Source organism: Lichenostomus cassidix, unplaced genomic scaffold (assembly GCF_008360975.1).
Source record: "Lichenostomus cassidix isolate B80296 unplaced genomic scaffold, HeHo_3.0 HiC_scaffold_35, whole genome shotgun sequence".
In the NCBI taxonomy this organism is placed as follows: Eukaryota; Metazoa; Chordata; class Aves; order Passeriformes; family Meliphagidae; genus Lichenostomus; species Lichenostomus cassidix.
The window spans coordinates 1661456-1677265 of NW_028147256.1; the positions used below are offsets into that span (position 1 = coordinate 1661456).

The 15810-nt window shown below is 40.4% G+C and overlaps 2 protein-coding genes across 2 annotated transcripts in view; both read right to left on the reverse strand.

Moving 5' to 3' along the window:
* LOC146424045 (KICSTOR complex protein kaptin-like) overlaps window positions 1–15810 on the reverse strand; it is a 19961-nt gene continuing 4151 nt past the window's right edge. The window contains exons 4-12 of the mRNA XM_085044023.1: window positions 15058–15112; window positions 14221–14296; window positions 13009–13082; window positions 11313–11422; window positions 7435–7506; window positions 5155–5218; window positions 2942–3077; window positions 1310–1483; window positions 1–504 (exon numbers count right to left, since the gene is read on the reverse strand). Of these exons, the coding sequence (XP_084900149.1) occupies window positions 1–504; window positions 1310–1483; window positions 2942–3077; window positions 5155–5218; window positions 7435–7506; window positions 11313–11422; window positions 13009–13082; window positions 14221–14296; window positions 15058–15112 (1265 nt within the window). The remainder of the gene's footprint in view (window positions 505–1309; window positions 1484–2941; window positions 3078–5154; window positions 5219–7434; window positions 7507–11312; window positions 11423–13008; window positions 13083–14220; window positions 14297–15057; window positions 15113–15810) is intronic.
* Window positions 11061–15810, reverse strand: part of LOC146424046 (alpha-soluble NSF attachment protein-like) — a 26413-nt gene continuing 21663 nt past the window's right edge. Inside the window, exon 11 of the mRNA XM_085044024.1 lies at window positions 11061–11082. The gene's annotated coding sequence lies outside the window, so the exon portion shown is untranslated. The remainder of the gene's footprint in view (window positions 11083–15810) is intronic.

Here is a 15810-nt window from a genome sequence, read left to right on the forward strand (position 1 = left end):
TTATTGGAAATTGAGGGGTTTGGGGTGGGGGAGGGCGCCCTCCCCCTGCCCTCCCCTCCCTCCTCCTCCCGAGCCTTTTCCGGGATTTTTTCCTTTTTTCCTCTTTTTTTCCACATTTTTCTTCCACTTTTTCCTCTTTTTCCATCTTTTTTTCCTCTTTTTTTCCCATTTTTTCCCATTTTTCTTCCACTTTTTCTCCATTTTTTCCCATTTTTCTCCCATTTTTCCCCATTTTTCTCCCGTTTTTTCCCATTTCTCTCCCGTTTTTTCCCGTTTTTCTCCCATTTTTTCCCGTTTCTCCTCGTTTTCTCCCCGTTTTTCTCCCCTTTTTTCCCGTTTCTCCTCGTTTTCTCCCCGTTTTTCTCCCGTTTTTTCCGGTTTTTCCAGGTTTTCTCCTCGTTTTTGGCTTTTTTCCCGTTTTTCCACGTTTTCTCCCCGTTTTCTGCTCCTCACTTCCCTCCTCAGCCTCTCCCGCAGCAGCTGCGCTGTTGGCTCCAGGCTGTGCTGGAAAGTGGGGGATTTGGGGAAATTTGGGGAATTTGGGGGAATTTGGGGAATTTGGGGAAATTTGGGGAATTTTTGGGAATTTTTTGGGGGAATTTTGGGGAAATTTTTGGGGAAATTTGGGGAAATTATGGGGAATTTGGGGAAACTATGGGGAATTTTGGGGGAATTTTGGGGAATTTTTGGGGGATATTGGGGAATTTGGGGGAAATTTGGGGAAATTAGGGGAAATTTGGGGGAAATTTGGGGAAAATTATTTGGGGAAAAATTGGGGAAAATTTAGGGAAATTTGGGAAATTTTTTGGGAAATTTGGGGGATTTTTTTTGAAATTTGGGGGGAATTTTGGGGAAATTTTGAGGGAATTTGAGGGAAATTTGGGAAATTTTTTGGGAAATTTGGGGAAATTTTGGGAAAATTTGGGGAATTTGTGAGAAATTTTGGGAATTTTGGTGAATTTGGGGGAATTTTGGGAAATTATGGGAAATTTGAGGGACATTTTGGGAAATTTTGGAGAAAATTTGGGGGAAATTTGGGGAAATTTTGGGGAAATTTTGGGAAATTATGGGAAATTTTGAGGGAAATTTGGGGAAAATTTGAGGATTTTTGGGGGAAAATTGCAGAATTTTGGGGAAAAATACAGAAATTTGGGGAAAAAAATCACAAAATTTTGGGAAAAATTGCAGAATTTTGGGGAAAATCACAGAATTTTGGGGGAAAATCGCTGGATTTCGGGCTGGGGTGTTCCGGGAATTTCGGGAAATTTGGGAATTTTTGGGAATTTGGGATTTTTTTGGGATTTCTCACCTGCAGCACGTGCAGCCCCCCCAGGCACACCACAGCAATTTCCAAAATTCCATCTCCTGTGAGGTCCAAAGGCTGCAGAGCCAGCAGCGGGGAGGGGAAGCGCCGAGCCCAGAGAGGCAGAAATTGCCCAAAATCGCCAGAATTCGACCCAAAATATTTGTAGCACAGAAGCTCCTGGGGAAAGGAGGGAGGAGGTGAGAAATTGGGGAAAAAAGTGGGAAAAATTGGGGAAAAATGGGGAGAAAATGGGGGAAAAATGGGGAAAAATGGGGAAAAAAGGGGAGAAAATGGGGGAAAAGATGGAGAGAAATTGGGGAAATTTGGAGGAAAATTGGGGGAAAATTGGGGGAAATTTTGGGGAAAATTGGGGGAAAATTGGGGAATAATTGGGGGAAAATTGGAGGAAAATTGGAGGAAAATTCAGGGGAAATTTGGGGAAAATTTGGGTGAAAATGGTAGAAATTCAGGGGAAAATTGTGGAAATTCAGGGAAAAAAGGTGGAAATTTGGGGAAAAAAGGTGGAAATTCAGGGGAAAAAATGGGGAAAAATTGGGGAAAAATGGTGGAAATTTTGGGGAAAATTGGGGGAAAATTGGGGGAAAATTGGGGGAAAGTGGAAATTCAGAGGAAAATTGGGGGAAGTTTTGGGGAAAATTGGGGAAAATTTGGGGGAAAATGGTGGAAATTTGGGGAAAATGGAAATTCAGGGGAAAATTGGTGGAAATTGAGGTGAAAATTGTGAAAATTCAGGGGAAATTTAGGGGAAAATTTGGGTGAAAATGGTAGAAATTTGGGGGAAAATTGAGGAAAAATTGGTGGAAAATTGGTGGAAAATGATGGAAATTTGGGTGAAAATGGTAGAAATTCAGGGAAAAAGGGCAGAAATCAGGGCTGAGCGCCTCAGGAAGCTCCAGAATTTTGGGGAGTTGGGGGAAAACTGGGGGAAATTTGGGGGAAAACAGTGAAAATTGGGGGAAAATGGTGGAATAATTGGGGGAAAATTGGTGGAAAATTGGTGGAAAATTGGTGGAAAATTGGTGGAAAATTGGTGGAAAATTGGGGGAAAATTTTGGGGAAAATTTTGGGGAAAAATTGGGGAAAAATTGGGGGAAAATTGGGGGAAAATTGGGGGAAAATTGGGATGAAAATTGGGGGAAATTTGGGGGAAAATTTGGGTGAAAATGGTAGAAATTCAGGGGAAAAGTGTGGAAATTCAGGGAAAAAAGGTGGAAATTTTGGGAAAAAAGGTGGAAATTCAGGGGAAAATTTTTGGGAAAATTGGGAGAAAATTGGGGAGAAAATTGGGGAAAAAAGGTGGAAATTCAGGGGAAATTCAGGGGAAAAAATGGGGAAATTTGGGGAAAAATGGTGGAAATTCAGGGGAAAATTCAGGGGAAATTTAGGGGAAAATTTGGGTGAAAATGGTAGAAATTTGGGGGGAAAATTGAGGAAAAATTGGTGGAAAAATTGTGGAAAATTGGTGGAAAATGATGGAAATTTGGGTGAAAATAGTAGAAATTCAGGAAAAAAATGGTAGAAATTCAGAGAAAAAGGGCAGAAATTGGGGCTGAGCGCCTCGGGAAGCCCCAGAATTTTGGGAATTTTTGGGAATTTGGGGTTTTTGGGTCCCACCTGGCCGTAGGTTCCCAGCAGGATCTCTGCAGTTCCATCGAAATCCACGTCGCTGACTTTGGCACAAATGACAGAGTCAGAGGAGGAGCTGCCAGGCAGCTGCAGGGGATCAGCCAAACCCAGCCGCAGGATTCGCCTGGAAAACCCCAAAAATATCCCCAAAAAAATCACAGAGAACAAAAATCCTGAATTCCTGAAAAAAAACCTGAGAAAATCCCTGAAATCCCCGAAAAAATCCCCAAAATTCCCGTGATTCTGCAGTGGTTTTTGGTGATTTTCCCCCTAAAAAATCCCCAAAAAATCACAAATCCCCAAAATCCCCAATTCCCAAAAAATCCCCAAGAAAATCCCTGAAATCCCAAAAAAAATCCCCCAAAAATTCCCAAAAAAATCCCCAAAAAAATCCCCAAAATTCCCGTGATTCTGCAGTGTTTTTGGTGATTTTCCCCCAAAAAATCCCAAAAAATCACAGATCCCAAAAATCCTGAATTCCCAAAAAATCCCCAAGAAAATCCCTGAAATCCCCGAAAAAATGCCCAAAATTCCCGTGATTCTGCAGCATTTTTGGTGATTTTCCCCCCAAAAAATCCCCAAAAAATCACAACTCCTAAAAATCCCCAATTCCCAAAAAATCCCTGAGAAAATCCTTGAAATCCCCAAAAAAATCCCCAAAAAAATTCCCAAAAAAATCCCCAAAATTCCCGCGATTCTGCAATGGTTTTTGGTGATTTTCCCCAAAAAAAATCCCCAAAAAATCACAGATCCCAAAAATCCTGAATTCCTAAAAAAATCCCTGAGAAAATCCCTGAAATCCCCCAAAAAATCCCCAAAATTCCCGCGATTCTGCAGCGTTTTTGGTGATTTTCCCCCCAAAAAAATCCCCAAAAAATCACAGATCCCAAAATCCCCAATTCCCAAAAAAATCCCCGAGAAAATTCCTGAAAAAATCCCCAAAATCCCTGAAATCCCCAAAAAATTCCCCAAAATTCCCATGATTCTGCAGCGTTTTTGGTGATTTTCCCAAAAAAAATCCCAAAAAATCCCAAATCCCCAAAATCCCCAATTCCCAAAAAAATCCCTGAGAAAATCCTTGAAATCCCCAAAAAAATCCCCAAAAAAATCCCCAAAAAAATCCCAAAAAAATCCCCCCAAAAATCCCCAAAATTCCCGAATTTCCCCCAAAAAATTCCGAAATTCCCAAAATTTCCCAAAAATCCTGCAATTCTGCAGCGTTTCCCCATTGTTTGGAGATTTTTGGTGATTTTCCCCCAAACTGAGGTTCTGCAATCTTGATTTTCCCAATCCCAAAAAAATCCCAAAATTCTGCCCCAAAAAATCCTGAATTCCCCCAAAAAAGATCCCAAAAATCCCAAAATAATCCCCAAAATTCCCGAATTTCCCACAGAAAAATCTAAAATTCCAAAAAAAAAGCCCCAAAATTCCCCCAAAAATCCCCAAAAAATCCCAAATCCCAAAATTCCCCCAAAAAATCCCAAAATTCCCAAAAAAACACCAAAATTCCCCCAAAAAACCCCAAATCCACCGCAGGATCTTCCTGCCAGAAACCTGCAGGAATTGGGGAAACCCTGAGGAGCTCTGCAGGAATTTTGGGAATTTTTGGGGATTTTTTTTTGATTTTTTGGGGATTTTTTGGGGATTTTTTGGGAATTTTTTGGTATTTTTTTGGGAATTTTTGGGGGATTTTTTTGGGAATTTTTGGGGATTTTTTTGGTGATTTTTTCGGGATTTTTTTGGGGATTTTTTGGTGATTTTTTGGAGATTTTTTTGGGATATTTTGGGATTTTTTTGGTTTTTTTGGGGAATTTTTTGGATTTTGGGGGATTTTTGGGGATTTTTTGGGGATTTGGGGGAATTTTTTTGGGAATTTTTTAGGATTTTTTTTGGTGATTTTTGGGGATTTTTTGGGATTTTTTTGGAATTTTTTGGGAATTTTTGGGGATTTTTTTTGGAATTTTTTGGGATTTTTGGGGGATTTTTTTTTGGACTTTTGGGGATTTTTTGGGATTTTTTGGGAAATTTCTTGGGATTTTTTTGGGAATTTTTCAGATTTTTTGGTGATTTTTTTTTATTTTTTCGGGAGTTTTTTGGGAGTTTTTTGGGGGGATTTTTTGGGGATTTTTTGGGGGATTTTTTGGGATTTTTTCGGGATTTTTTCGGGATTTTTTTGGGATTTTTTGGGGAATTCTCCTCACCTGTACACCAGAGTTGCCTCCAGGGCGCTGCTCACCAGGAGACTCCAGCAGTCCTCAGGATCCTCTGCGGGAAATTCCATAAAAAATGGGAATTTTAATGGGAATTTTGGGAATTCCGAGGTTTTCCTGGGGTTTTCTGGGGCTTTTTGGGATTTTTGGGAAGGTTTTTTGGGGTTTTTTGGGGATTTTTCTGGGATTTTTGGGGATTTTTCTCACTGTTAGGCAGAGGAAATAATTTTTGGGGTTTTTTTGGGGTTTTTCCGGGATTTTTTTGGGGTTTTCCCGAGGTTTTTTGGGATTTTCCCAAGGTTTTTGGGGGTTTTTTGGGGATTGTTCCAGGATTTTTTGGGGGATTTTTCTCACTGTGGGGCAGAGGAAATGATTTTTGGGGTTTTTTTTGGGTTTTTTCCAGGGTTTTTTTCAGGATTTTTTTTTGTTTTTTTGGGATTTTTCCAGGGTTTTTTTGGGAATTTTTTGGGATTCCTCACTATGGGGCAGAGGAAACAGTTTTTGGGGTTTTTCTGGGATTTTTCTGGTTTTTTTCCAGATTTTTTTTGGGTTTTCAGGATTTCCAGGATTTTTTGGGGTTTTTTGGGGTTTTAGGATTTCTCACCGAGGGGCAGGGGGAACAGTTTCTTTGGGATGTTTTTAGGATATTTTTGGGATTTTTTTAGGATATTTTTTGGGGTTTTTTGGGGTTTTTTTGGGGTTTCTCACCGAGGGGCAGAGGGAACAGATTTTTGGGAGGTTTTTTGGGATATTTTTAGGATATTTTTGGGGTTTCTTTGGGGTTTCTCACCAAGGGGCAGAAGGAACAGTTTTTTGGGAGGTTTTCTGGGATATTTTTGTGATTTTTTGGGGGTTTTTTTTAGGATTTCTCACCGAGGTGCAAAGGGAACAGTTTTTTGGGGTTTTTTGGGATTTTTTTTGGATATTTTTGGGGTTTTTTTAGGATATTTTTGGGTTTTTTAGGATCCTCACCGAGAGGCAGAGGGAACAGTTTTTTGGGATATTTTTGGGATATTTTTGGGGTTTTTTTAGGATATTTTTGGGTTTTTTAGGATCCTCACCGAGAGGCAGAGGGAACAGTTTTTTGGGATATTTTTGGGATATTTTTGGGGTTATTTTAGGATATTTTTTAGGATTTTTTTGGGGTTTCTCACCGAAGGGCAGACGGAACAGATTTTTTGGGATGTTTTTAGGATATTTTTGGGATATTTTTGTGATTTTTTTGGGGTTTTTTGGGGTTCCTCACCGAGGGGCAGAGGGAACAGATTTTTTGGGATTTTTTTTGGATTTTTTTGGGATATTTTTAGGATATTTTTGGAGTTATTTTGGGATATTTTGGGATCTCTCACCGAGGGGCAGAGGGAACAGTTTTTGGGGGTGTTTTTGGGGTTATTTTGGGATATTTTTGTGATTTTTTTGGGGTTTTTTTGGGATATTTTTGGGATATGTTTGGGATTTTTTTGGGTTTTTTGGGGGGGTTTTGGGGGTTTTTTGGCCTTTTTTTGGCGTTTTTTTGGGGTTTTTTGGGGTTCCTCACCGAGGGGCAGAGGGAACAGTTCTTTGGGATATTTTTAGGATATTTTTGGGGTTATATTAATGATCCTCACCGAGAGGCAGAGGGAACAGTTTCTTTGGGATATTTTAGGATATTTTTGGGGTTTTTTTGGGATCCTCACCGAGGGGCAGAGGGAACAGGTTTTTGGGATATTTTTAGGATATTTTTGGGATATTTTAGGATATTTTTGGGTTATTTTGGGATCCTCACCGAGGGGCAGAGGAACATTTTTTGGGATATTTTTGGGATATTTTTGGAATTTTTTTAGGAGATTTTTTGGGGTTTTTTTGGGTTTCTCACCGAGGGGCAGAGGGAACAGATTTTTGGGAGGTTTTTTGGGATTTTTTTAGGATATTTTTGGGATATTTTTGGGGTTATTTTTAGGATATTTTTGGGGTTTTTTCTGGGTTTCTCACCGAGGGGCAGAGGGAACAGTTTTTTGGAATATTTTAGGATATTTTTAGGATATTTTTGGGATATTTTAGGATATTTTTGGGATATTTTAGGGTTCCTCACCGAGGGGCAGAGGGAACAGATTTTGGGATTTTTGGGATATTTTTGGGGTTATTTTGGGATATCTTTGGGATATTTTTTAGGATATTTTTGGGTTTCTCACCGAGGGGCAGAGGGAACAGATTTTGGGATTTTTGGGATATTTTTGGGGTTATTTTGGGATATCTTTGGGATATTTTTTAGGATATTTTTGGGTTTCTCACCGAGGGGCAGAGGGAAGAGCAGCACCGTGCAGACCGGCCCGTCCTGCTGGATGCTCCAGCTCTGCAGCACTGCTGGAATTCCCGAATTTTCCGGGAGAAAAAAATCAGGAATTTGGGTTTGGATTAACCAAAATCCCCAAAATTCCAAAATTCCAAAATTCCAAAATTCCCACTCTGGGTTCATCCTGGGGGAAATGGGATAAACTGGGATTGGGGTTTTGGGGGATTTTTGGGAATTCTGGGTGGGAATTGTGGGATTTTCCAGGGAAAAAAGGGAATTTGGGGTTGGGATGGAAACTGGAATTGTCTTTGGGGAAAAAAATGGAAATTTGGGGTGAAAATGTGGAAATTTGGGGGAAAATTGGGGTGAAAATGTGGAAATTTGGGGGAAATTTGGGGTGAAAATGTGGAAATTTGGGAGAAATCTGGGGGAATTTGAGGGAAATTTGGGAGAATTTGGGGGAAAATTGGGGGAATTTGGGGGAAAATTTGGGGAAAATTGGGAGAATTTGGGGGAAAATTGGGGAATTTGGGGAAAATTTGGGGGAAAATTTGGGGGATTTGGGGAATTTGGGGGAAAATTGGGGGAAATTTGGGAAAATTTGGGCAAAATTTGGGTGAAAATTTGGGAAAATTTGGGGAAAAATTTGGGAGAAAAATTGGGAAAATTTGGAAAAATTTGGGGAATTTGGGGGAAATTTGGGGAAATTTGGGGGAAATTTGGGGAAATTTGGGGAAAATTGGGGAAAATTTGGGGAAAATTGGGGGAAATTGGGGGAAATTTGGGGGAAATTTGGGGGAAATCTGGGGGAAATTTGGGGGAAAAAATGGAAATTTGGGGTGAAAATTGGAAATTTGGGAGAAATCTGGGAGAATTTGGGGGAAAATTTGGGTAATATTTGGGGGAAATTTTTGGGGAATTTGGGGGAAAATTTGGGAAATTTGGGGGAAAACTGGTAAATTTGGGGGGAAAAAGAATTTTGGGAAAATTCGGGAATTTGGGGAAAATTTGGGGAAAATTTGGGGGAAAATTGGGGGAAAATTTGGGAAAATTTGGGGAAAATTTTGGGAAAATTTTGGGAAAATTCAGGAAAATTTTGGGAAAATTTGGGAAAATTTGGGGAAATTTGGGGGAAATTTGGGGAAATTTGGGGAAAATTTGGGAAAATTTGGGAAAATTTTGGGAAAATTGGGGAAATTTGGGGAAATTGGGGGGGGAAATTTGGGGAAATTTGGGGGAAATTTGGGAGAATTTGGGGAAAAAATGGAAATTTGGGGTAAAATGTGGAAATTTGGGAGAAATTTGGGAGAATTTGGAGAAAATTTGGGGGAATTTGGGGAAAAAATTTGGGGAATTTTGGGAAAATTTGGGGGAATTGGAAATTTGGGAAAATTGGGGGAATTGGGGAAAATTTGGGAAAATTTGGAAAATTAGGGAAAATTTGGGGAAAATTAGGAAAATTTGGGGAAAATTTTGGGAAAATTTGGGGAAAATTTGGGAAAATTTGGGAAAATTTGGGAAAATTTGTGAAATTTGGGGAAATTTGGAAATTTGGGAAATTTGGGGAAATTTGGGTGAAAATTGGGGAAAATTTGGGGAAAATTGGGGGAAAAATTTGGGGAAATTTGGGGAAATTTGGGAAATTTGGGAAAATTTGGGGGAAAAAATGGAAATTTGGGGTGAAAATGTGGAAATTTGGGATGAAATTGGGAGAATTTGGGGAAAATTTCAGGGAATTTGGGAAAATTTTGGGGGAATTTGGGGGAAAATTTGGGGGAAAATTTGGGGGAAAATTTGGGGATCAACCAATCTGGATTGATCCCAGTTGGATCCCAGTTGGATCCCAGTTGGATAATGGGATAAACTGGGATTGGGAGGTTTTTGGGGTGGGAATTTTGGGGATAATTATGGGATAATCTGGGATTGGGGTTTTGGGGGATTTTGGGGAATTCTGGGTGGGAATTGTGGGATTTTTCCAGGAAAAAAAGGGAATTTGGGGTTGGGATGGGAACTGGAATTGCCTCTGGATTGATCCCAGTTTGATCCCAGTTTATCCCAGTTTGATCCCAGTTTGATCCCATTATCCCACTGGATTTTTGGGGTTTTTTAGGGTGGGAATTTCGGGATTTTTGGGGATTTTTTTGGGGTTTTTTAGGATTTCTCACCTCTGCTCTCCTGGTCAACACAGACAAAGCCACTCTGGATCGATCCCAGTTTGTTCCCAGTTCATCCCAGTTTGATCCCAGTTTCATCCCAATTTATCCCATTATTTATGGGATTTTTGGGATTTTTTGGGTAGGAATTTCGGGATTTTTGGGGTTTTTTTTAGGATTTCTCACCCCTGCTCTCCTGGTCCACCCTGGCCACTCTCACGAAGCCATTCTGGATCGATCCCAGTTTATCCCAGTTTGATCCCAGTTTGATCCCAGTTTATCCCATTATCCCATTGGGTTTTTGGGGTGGGAATTTGGGGGTTTTTTGGGTTTTTTTTTTGGGAACTCTCACCCCTGCTCTCCTGGTCCACCCTGGCCACTCTCACAAAGCCAAGCTGGATTGATCCCAGTTTGTTCCCAATTCATCCCAGTTTATCCCATAATCCCACTGGATTTTTGGGGTTTTTTGGGTAGGAATTTCGGGATTTTTGGGGGATATTTTTGGGGGATATTTTGGGATTTCTCACCCCTGCTCTCCTGGTCCACCCTGAGCCACTCTCACGAAGCCAAGCTGGATTGATTCCAGTTTATCCCAGTTTGATCCCAGTTTATCCCATTATCCCACTGGATTTTTGGGGGTTTTTTGGGGTTTTTTTGGGGTTTTTTTGGGGTTTTTTTGGGGTTTTTTTGGGGATTTTTTTAGGATTTCTCACCCCTGCTCTCCTGGTCCACCCTGGCCACTCTCACGAAGCCATTCTGGATTGATCCCAGTTTATCCCAGTTCATCCCAGTTTATCCCATTATTTATTGGATTTTTGGGGTTTTTTGGGTGGGAATTTCGGGATTTTTGGGGGTTTTTGGGGGATATTTTCGGGGATTTTTTTGGGAACTCTCACCCCTGCTCTCCTGGTCCACCCTGAGCCACTCTCACGAAGCCAAGCTGGATCAATCCCAGTTTATCCCAGTTCATCCCAGTTTGTTCCCAATTTATCCCATTATTTATTGGATTTTTGGGGTTTTTTTTGGGATTTTTTTAGGATTTCTCACCCCTGCTCTCCTGGTCCACCCTGGCCACTCTCACGAAGCCATTCTGGATCAATCCCAGTTTATCCCAGTTTGATCCCAGTTTATCCCATTATTTATTGGATTTTTGGGGGTTTTTTTGGGTAGGAATTTCGGGATTTTTGGGGTTTTTTTTTGGGTTTTTTTTGGGATTTCTCACCCCTGCTCTCCTGGTCCACCCTGGCCACTCTCACGAAGCCATTCTGGATCGATCCCAGTTTATCCCAGTTTGATCCCAGTTTATCCCATTATTTATTGGATTTTTGGCGTTTTTTGGGTGGGAATTTTGGGATTTTTGGGGGATATTTTTGGGGTTTTTTTGGGAACTCTCACCCCTGCTCTCCTGGTCCACCCTGGCCACTCTCACGAAGCCATTCTGGATTGATTCCAGTTTATCCCAGTTTATCCCATTGGGTTTTTTGGGTTTTTTGGGTGGGAATTTGGGGATTTTTGGGGTTTTTTTGAGGATTTTTTTGGGGGATATTTTGGGAACTCTCACCCCTGCTCTCCTGGTCCACCCTGGCCACTCTCACGAAGCCAAGCTGGATCAATCCCAGTTTATCCCAGTTTGATCCCAGTTTATCCCATTATTTATTGGATTTTTGGGGTTTCTTTGGGGGTTTTTTTGGGGATTTTTTTGGGATATTTTTAGGATTTCTCACCCCTGCTCTCCTGGTCCACCCTGGCCACTCTCACGAAGCCATTCTGGCAGCCAAAAGCCGACAGACGATGACCAGAGATGGGCAAAGAGTGAAAATCCAGCCAGAGAACACTGCGGGAGAAACGGGAAAATTGGGGAAATTTGGGGAAATAATGGGGAAAAATTGGGGAAAAAATAGGGGGAAAAATGGGGAAAAATGAGGAAAAAAATGGGGAAAAATGGGGAAAAATGAGGGAAAATCGTGGAAAAAATGGGAAAAATGGGGAAATGATGGGGAAAAAATGGGGAAATAATGGGGGAAACTTGGAGAAAATTGGGGGAATAATGGGGAAATAATGGGGGAAATGGGGAAAAAAATGGGAAATAATGGGGGAAATATTGGGAAAATTATGGGGAAAAATTGGGGAAATAATAGGGAAAAATTGGGGGAAAATGGGGAAAAAATGGGGAAAGAATGGGAAATAATGAGGGAAATAATGGGGAAAAATGGGGAAAAAATTGGGGAAAAATGGGGGAAAAAATGGGGAAAAAAGGGAAAATGGGAAATTATGGGGAAAAAATTGGGGAAAAATTGGGAAATAATGGGGGAAATTAGGTGAAAAAATAGGGGAAAATGGGGAAAAGGGGGAATAATGGGGGAAATTATGGGGGAAAATTTGGGGAAAAACGGGAAAAAAAGGAAAAATAATGGGGGAAATAATGGGGGAATATGGGAAAAATGGGGAAAATAATGTTGAAATAATAGGTGGAAAAAAGAGAAAAAAAATGGGGAAAAATGGGGAAAATAATGGGGGAAAAATGGAGAAAAAATGGGAAAATTTGGGGTAAAATGGGGAAAATAATGGGGGAAAAAATGGGAGAATAATGGGGGAGATTTGGGGAAAAACAGTAAAAAAAAAGGAAAAATAATGGGGAAAATTGGGGAAAAATTGGGGAAATAATGGGGGAAGTAATAATGGAGAAAATAATAATAATAAGGGAAATAATGGGGGAAATTGGGGGAAAAATGGGGAAAATTTGGGGAAAAACAGGAGAAAAAAAGAGGAAATAATGGGGGAATAATGGGGAAAAATTGGGGAAATAATGGGGAAATAATGGGGAAAATTTGGGAAAAACAGCAAAAACAAAAGAACAGTAATGGGGAAAATGGGGAGTGTGGAGAAAATGGGGAAAATATGGTGAAAAATGGGGGAAAAAAAGGGGAAATAATGGGGGAAATTTGGAGGAAATAGGAAAAATAATGAGAAAAATAATGGGGGAAATGATGGGGGAAAATTGGGAAAAAATCAGGAAATAATGGGGAAATAATGGGGAAAATAATGGGGGAAAAATGGGGAAAAATTGGGAAAAAATGGGAAAAAATGGGAAAAATAATGAGGAAAATGGGGGAAAATGGGAAAAATAATGGGGAAAGTTGGGAAAATTGGGGAAATTGGGGAAAATTGGGGAAAATTGGGGAAAATTTGGGGAAAATTGGGGAAAATTGGGGAAAAATTGGGGAAAATTGGGGGAAATTGGGGGAAAATTGGGGGAAAATTTGGGGAAAATTGGGGAAAATTGGGGAAAATTTGGGGAAAATTGGGGAAAATTGGGGAAAAATTGGGGAAAATTGGGGGAAATTGGGGGAAAATTGGGGAAAAATTGGGGAAAAATTGGGGAAAAATTGGGGAAAATTGGGGAAAGGGAAAGAGTTGTACTTGCTGGGAACTTCCTGGAGCTCCGGGAAGAGCAGCTGGATTGGCTGTTCCTCGAACTGGTGAGAGCCAGGATTCTGAAATGGGGAAAAAATGGGAAAAATGGGAAAAATGGGGAGAAAATGGGGAGAAATGGGAAATAATGGGAAAAACTGGGAAAAAACAGGGAAATAATGGGGAAAACAGGGAAAAATTGGGGAAAAAAGGGGAAAAAATGGGGAAATAATGGGGTAAAAGGGGGAGAAAATGGGAAAATAATGGGGGAAATGGGGAAAATGGGAAATTGGGAAAAATGGGGAAAATGGGAAAAATATGGGAAAATGGGAAAATGGGAAAATTGGGAAAAAATGGGAAAATGGGGAAAAATGGGAAAAATGGGGAAAAATGGGGAAAAATGGGGAAATAATGGGGAAATAATGGGGGAAAATGGGGAAAAATGGGGAGAAAATGGGGAAAAATGGGGAAAAAATGGGGAAAAATGGGGAAATAATGGGGAAAAACAGGGAGAAAACAGGGAAATAATGGGGAAAAATGGGGAGAAAATGGGGAAAAAATGGGGAAATAACAGGAAAAAATGGGAAAAAAAGGGGAAATAATGGGGAAAAATGGGAAAACATGGGGAAATAATGGGGGAAAAGGGGGAGAAAATGGGGAAAAAATGGGAAAAAATGGGAGAAAATGGGGAGAAAATGGGGAGAAATGGGGTAAGTTTGGGTGTTTTTAGGGTACTTTTGGGTGGTTTTGGGATGTTTTTTGGGTCTCATCTCTTGGTAAAAGTGGATTTAAGGTGTTTTAGGGTATTTTTAGGATATTTTAGGACATTTTTGGGGCATTTTCAGGTGTTTTTGACTCTCACCTCTCGGTACAGGTGAATCCCAGGATGTTTAGAATATTTTAGGATATTTTCAGAATATTTTAGAATATTTTTAGGATATTTTAGGACATTTTTTGGGTATTTTAGGACATTTTTTGGGTATTTTCGTGTGGTTTTGACTCTCACCTCTCGTTACAGGTGAATCTTGGGGTGTTTGAAATGTTTTTAGGATATTTTTAGGATATTTTAGGCTATTTTTTGGGGCATTTTCAGGTGTTTTTGACTCTCACCTCTCGGTACAGGTGAATCGCAGGATGTTTAGAATATTTCAGGATATTTTTAGGATATTTTTAGGATATTTTAGGACATTTTTTTGGTATTTTAGGGTATTTTTGACTCACCTCTCGGTACAGGTGAATCCCAGGGTCATTGCCACTCAGCAGGAACACAGTCTCCAGGTGCTCTCCCACCTTCACCCTGTGGATTTCGGCAATTTTGGGGAGTTTAGAGCATTTTTTGGCATTTTGGAGCATTTTTAGGGCATTTTTGGGGAGTTTTTGGGAGATTTTGGGGCATTTTTTAGGGATTTTGGGGCATTTTTTGGGCATTTTTTTGGAATTTTTGGGCATTTTTTTTGAATTTTTTTGGAATTTTTTTGCAATTTTTGGGCTTTTTTTTTATTTTGGGGCATTTTTGGGGGGATTTTTTTGGGTATTTGGGGCATTTTTGGGGATTTTTTCGGGGTTTTTCAGGGATTTTGGGACATTTTTCAGGGATTTTGGGGCATTTTTCAGGGATTTTGGGGCATTTTTGGGGCATTTTTGGGGCATTTTTGGGGATTTTTTCTGGGTTTTTTGGGGATTTTGGGGCATTTTTCAGGGATTTTTGGGCACTTTTCAGGGATTTTTGGGCATTTTTGGGGTTTTTTGGGGGATTTTGGGGCATTTTTCAGGGATTTTGGGGCATTTTTGGGGCATTTTTGGGGCATTTTTGGGGATTTTTTCTGGGTTTTTTGGGGATTTTGGGGCATTTTTCAGGGATTTTTGGGCACTTTTCAGGGATTTTTGGGCATTTTTGGGGTTTTTTGGGGGATTTTGGGGCATTTTTTTGCAATTTTTGGGATTTTTTGGCATTTTTCAGGGATTTTGGGGCATTATTGGGGCATTTTTGGGGTTTTTGGGGGATTTGGGGCATTTTTTTTGCAATTTTTGGGGATTTTTGGGGTTTCAGGCACTCACTGGGTGTGGCAGAGCTGGAAGGGAGTGAAGCGAAGCTCCAAATTCAGACAACTTTCTGAGGGGAAAAAAAACCCTTTTTGGGGTTTCCAGCCTCTTCATTTTGGGGTTTTCCCACCCTTTTTGGGGTTTTCAGCCCAATTTTGGGATTTCTCATCCCAATTTTGGGATTTCCCATCCCATTTTTGGGGTTCCCACCCCAATTTTGGGTTTCCCACCCCATTTTTGGGCTTCAATCCCCAATTTTGGGATTTCCCACCCCAATTTTCGGGTTTCAATCCCTAATTTTTGGGATTCCCCACCCCAATTTTGGGTTTCTCACCCCAATTTTGGGATTTCCCACCCCAATTTCGGGTTTTCAATCCCAATTTTTGGGATTCCCCACCCCATTTTGGGGTTTCCAATCCCCAATTTTCGGGTTTCAATCCCTAATTTTTGGGATTTTCCAGCCCAATTTTGGGTTTCCCACCCCAATTTTTGGGTTTCCCATCTCCATTTTCAGGGTTTCAATCCCCAATTTTTGGTTTCAATCCCCAATTTTGGGATTTCTCACCCCAATTTTGGGATTTCCCATCTTCATTTTCAGGGTTTCAATCCCCAATTTCGGGTTTTCAATCCAAATTTTCAGGTTTCAATCCCAATTTTCAGGTTTTCAATCCCAAATTTTCGGGATTTCCCACCCCAGTTTTGGGTTTCCAATCCCCAATTTTCGGGTTTCAATCCCTAATTTTTGGGATTTTCCAGCCCAATTTTGGG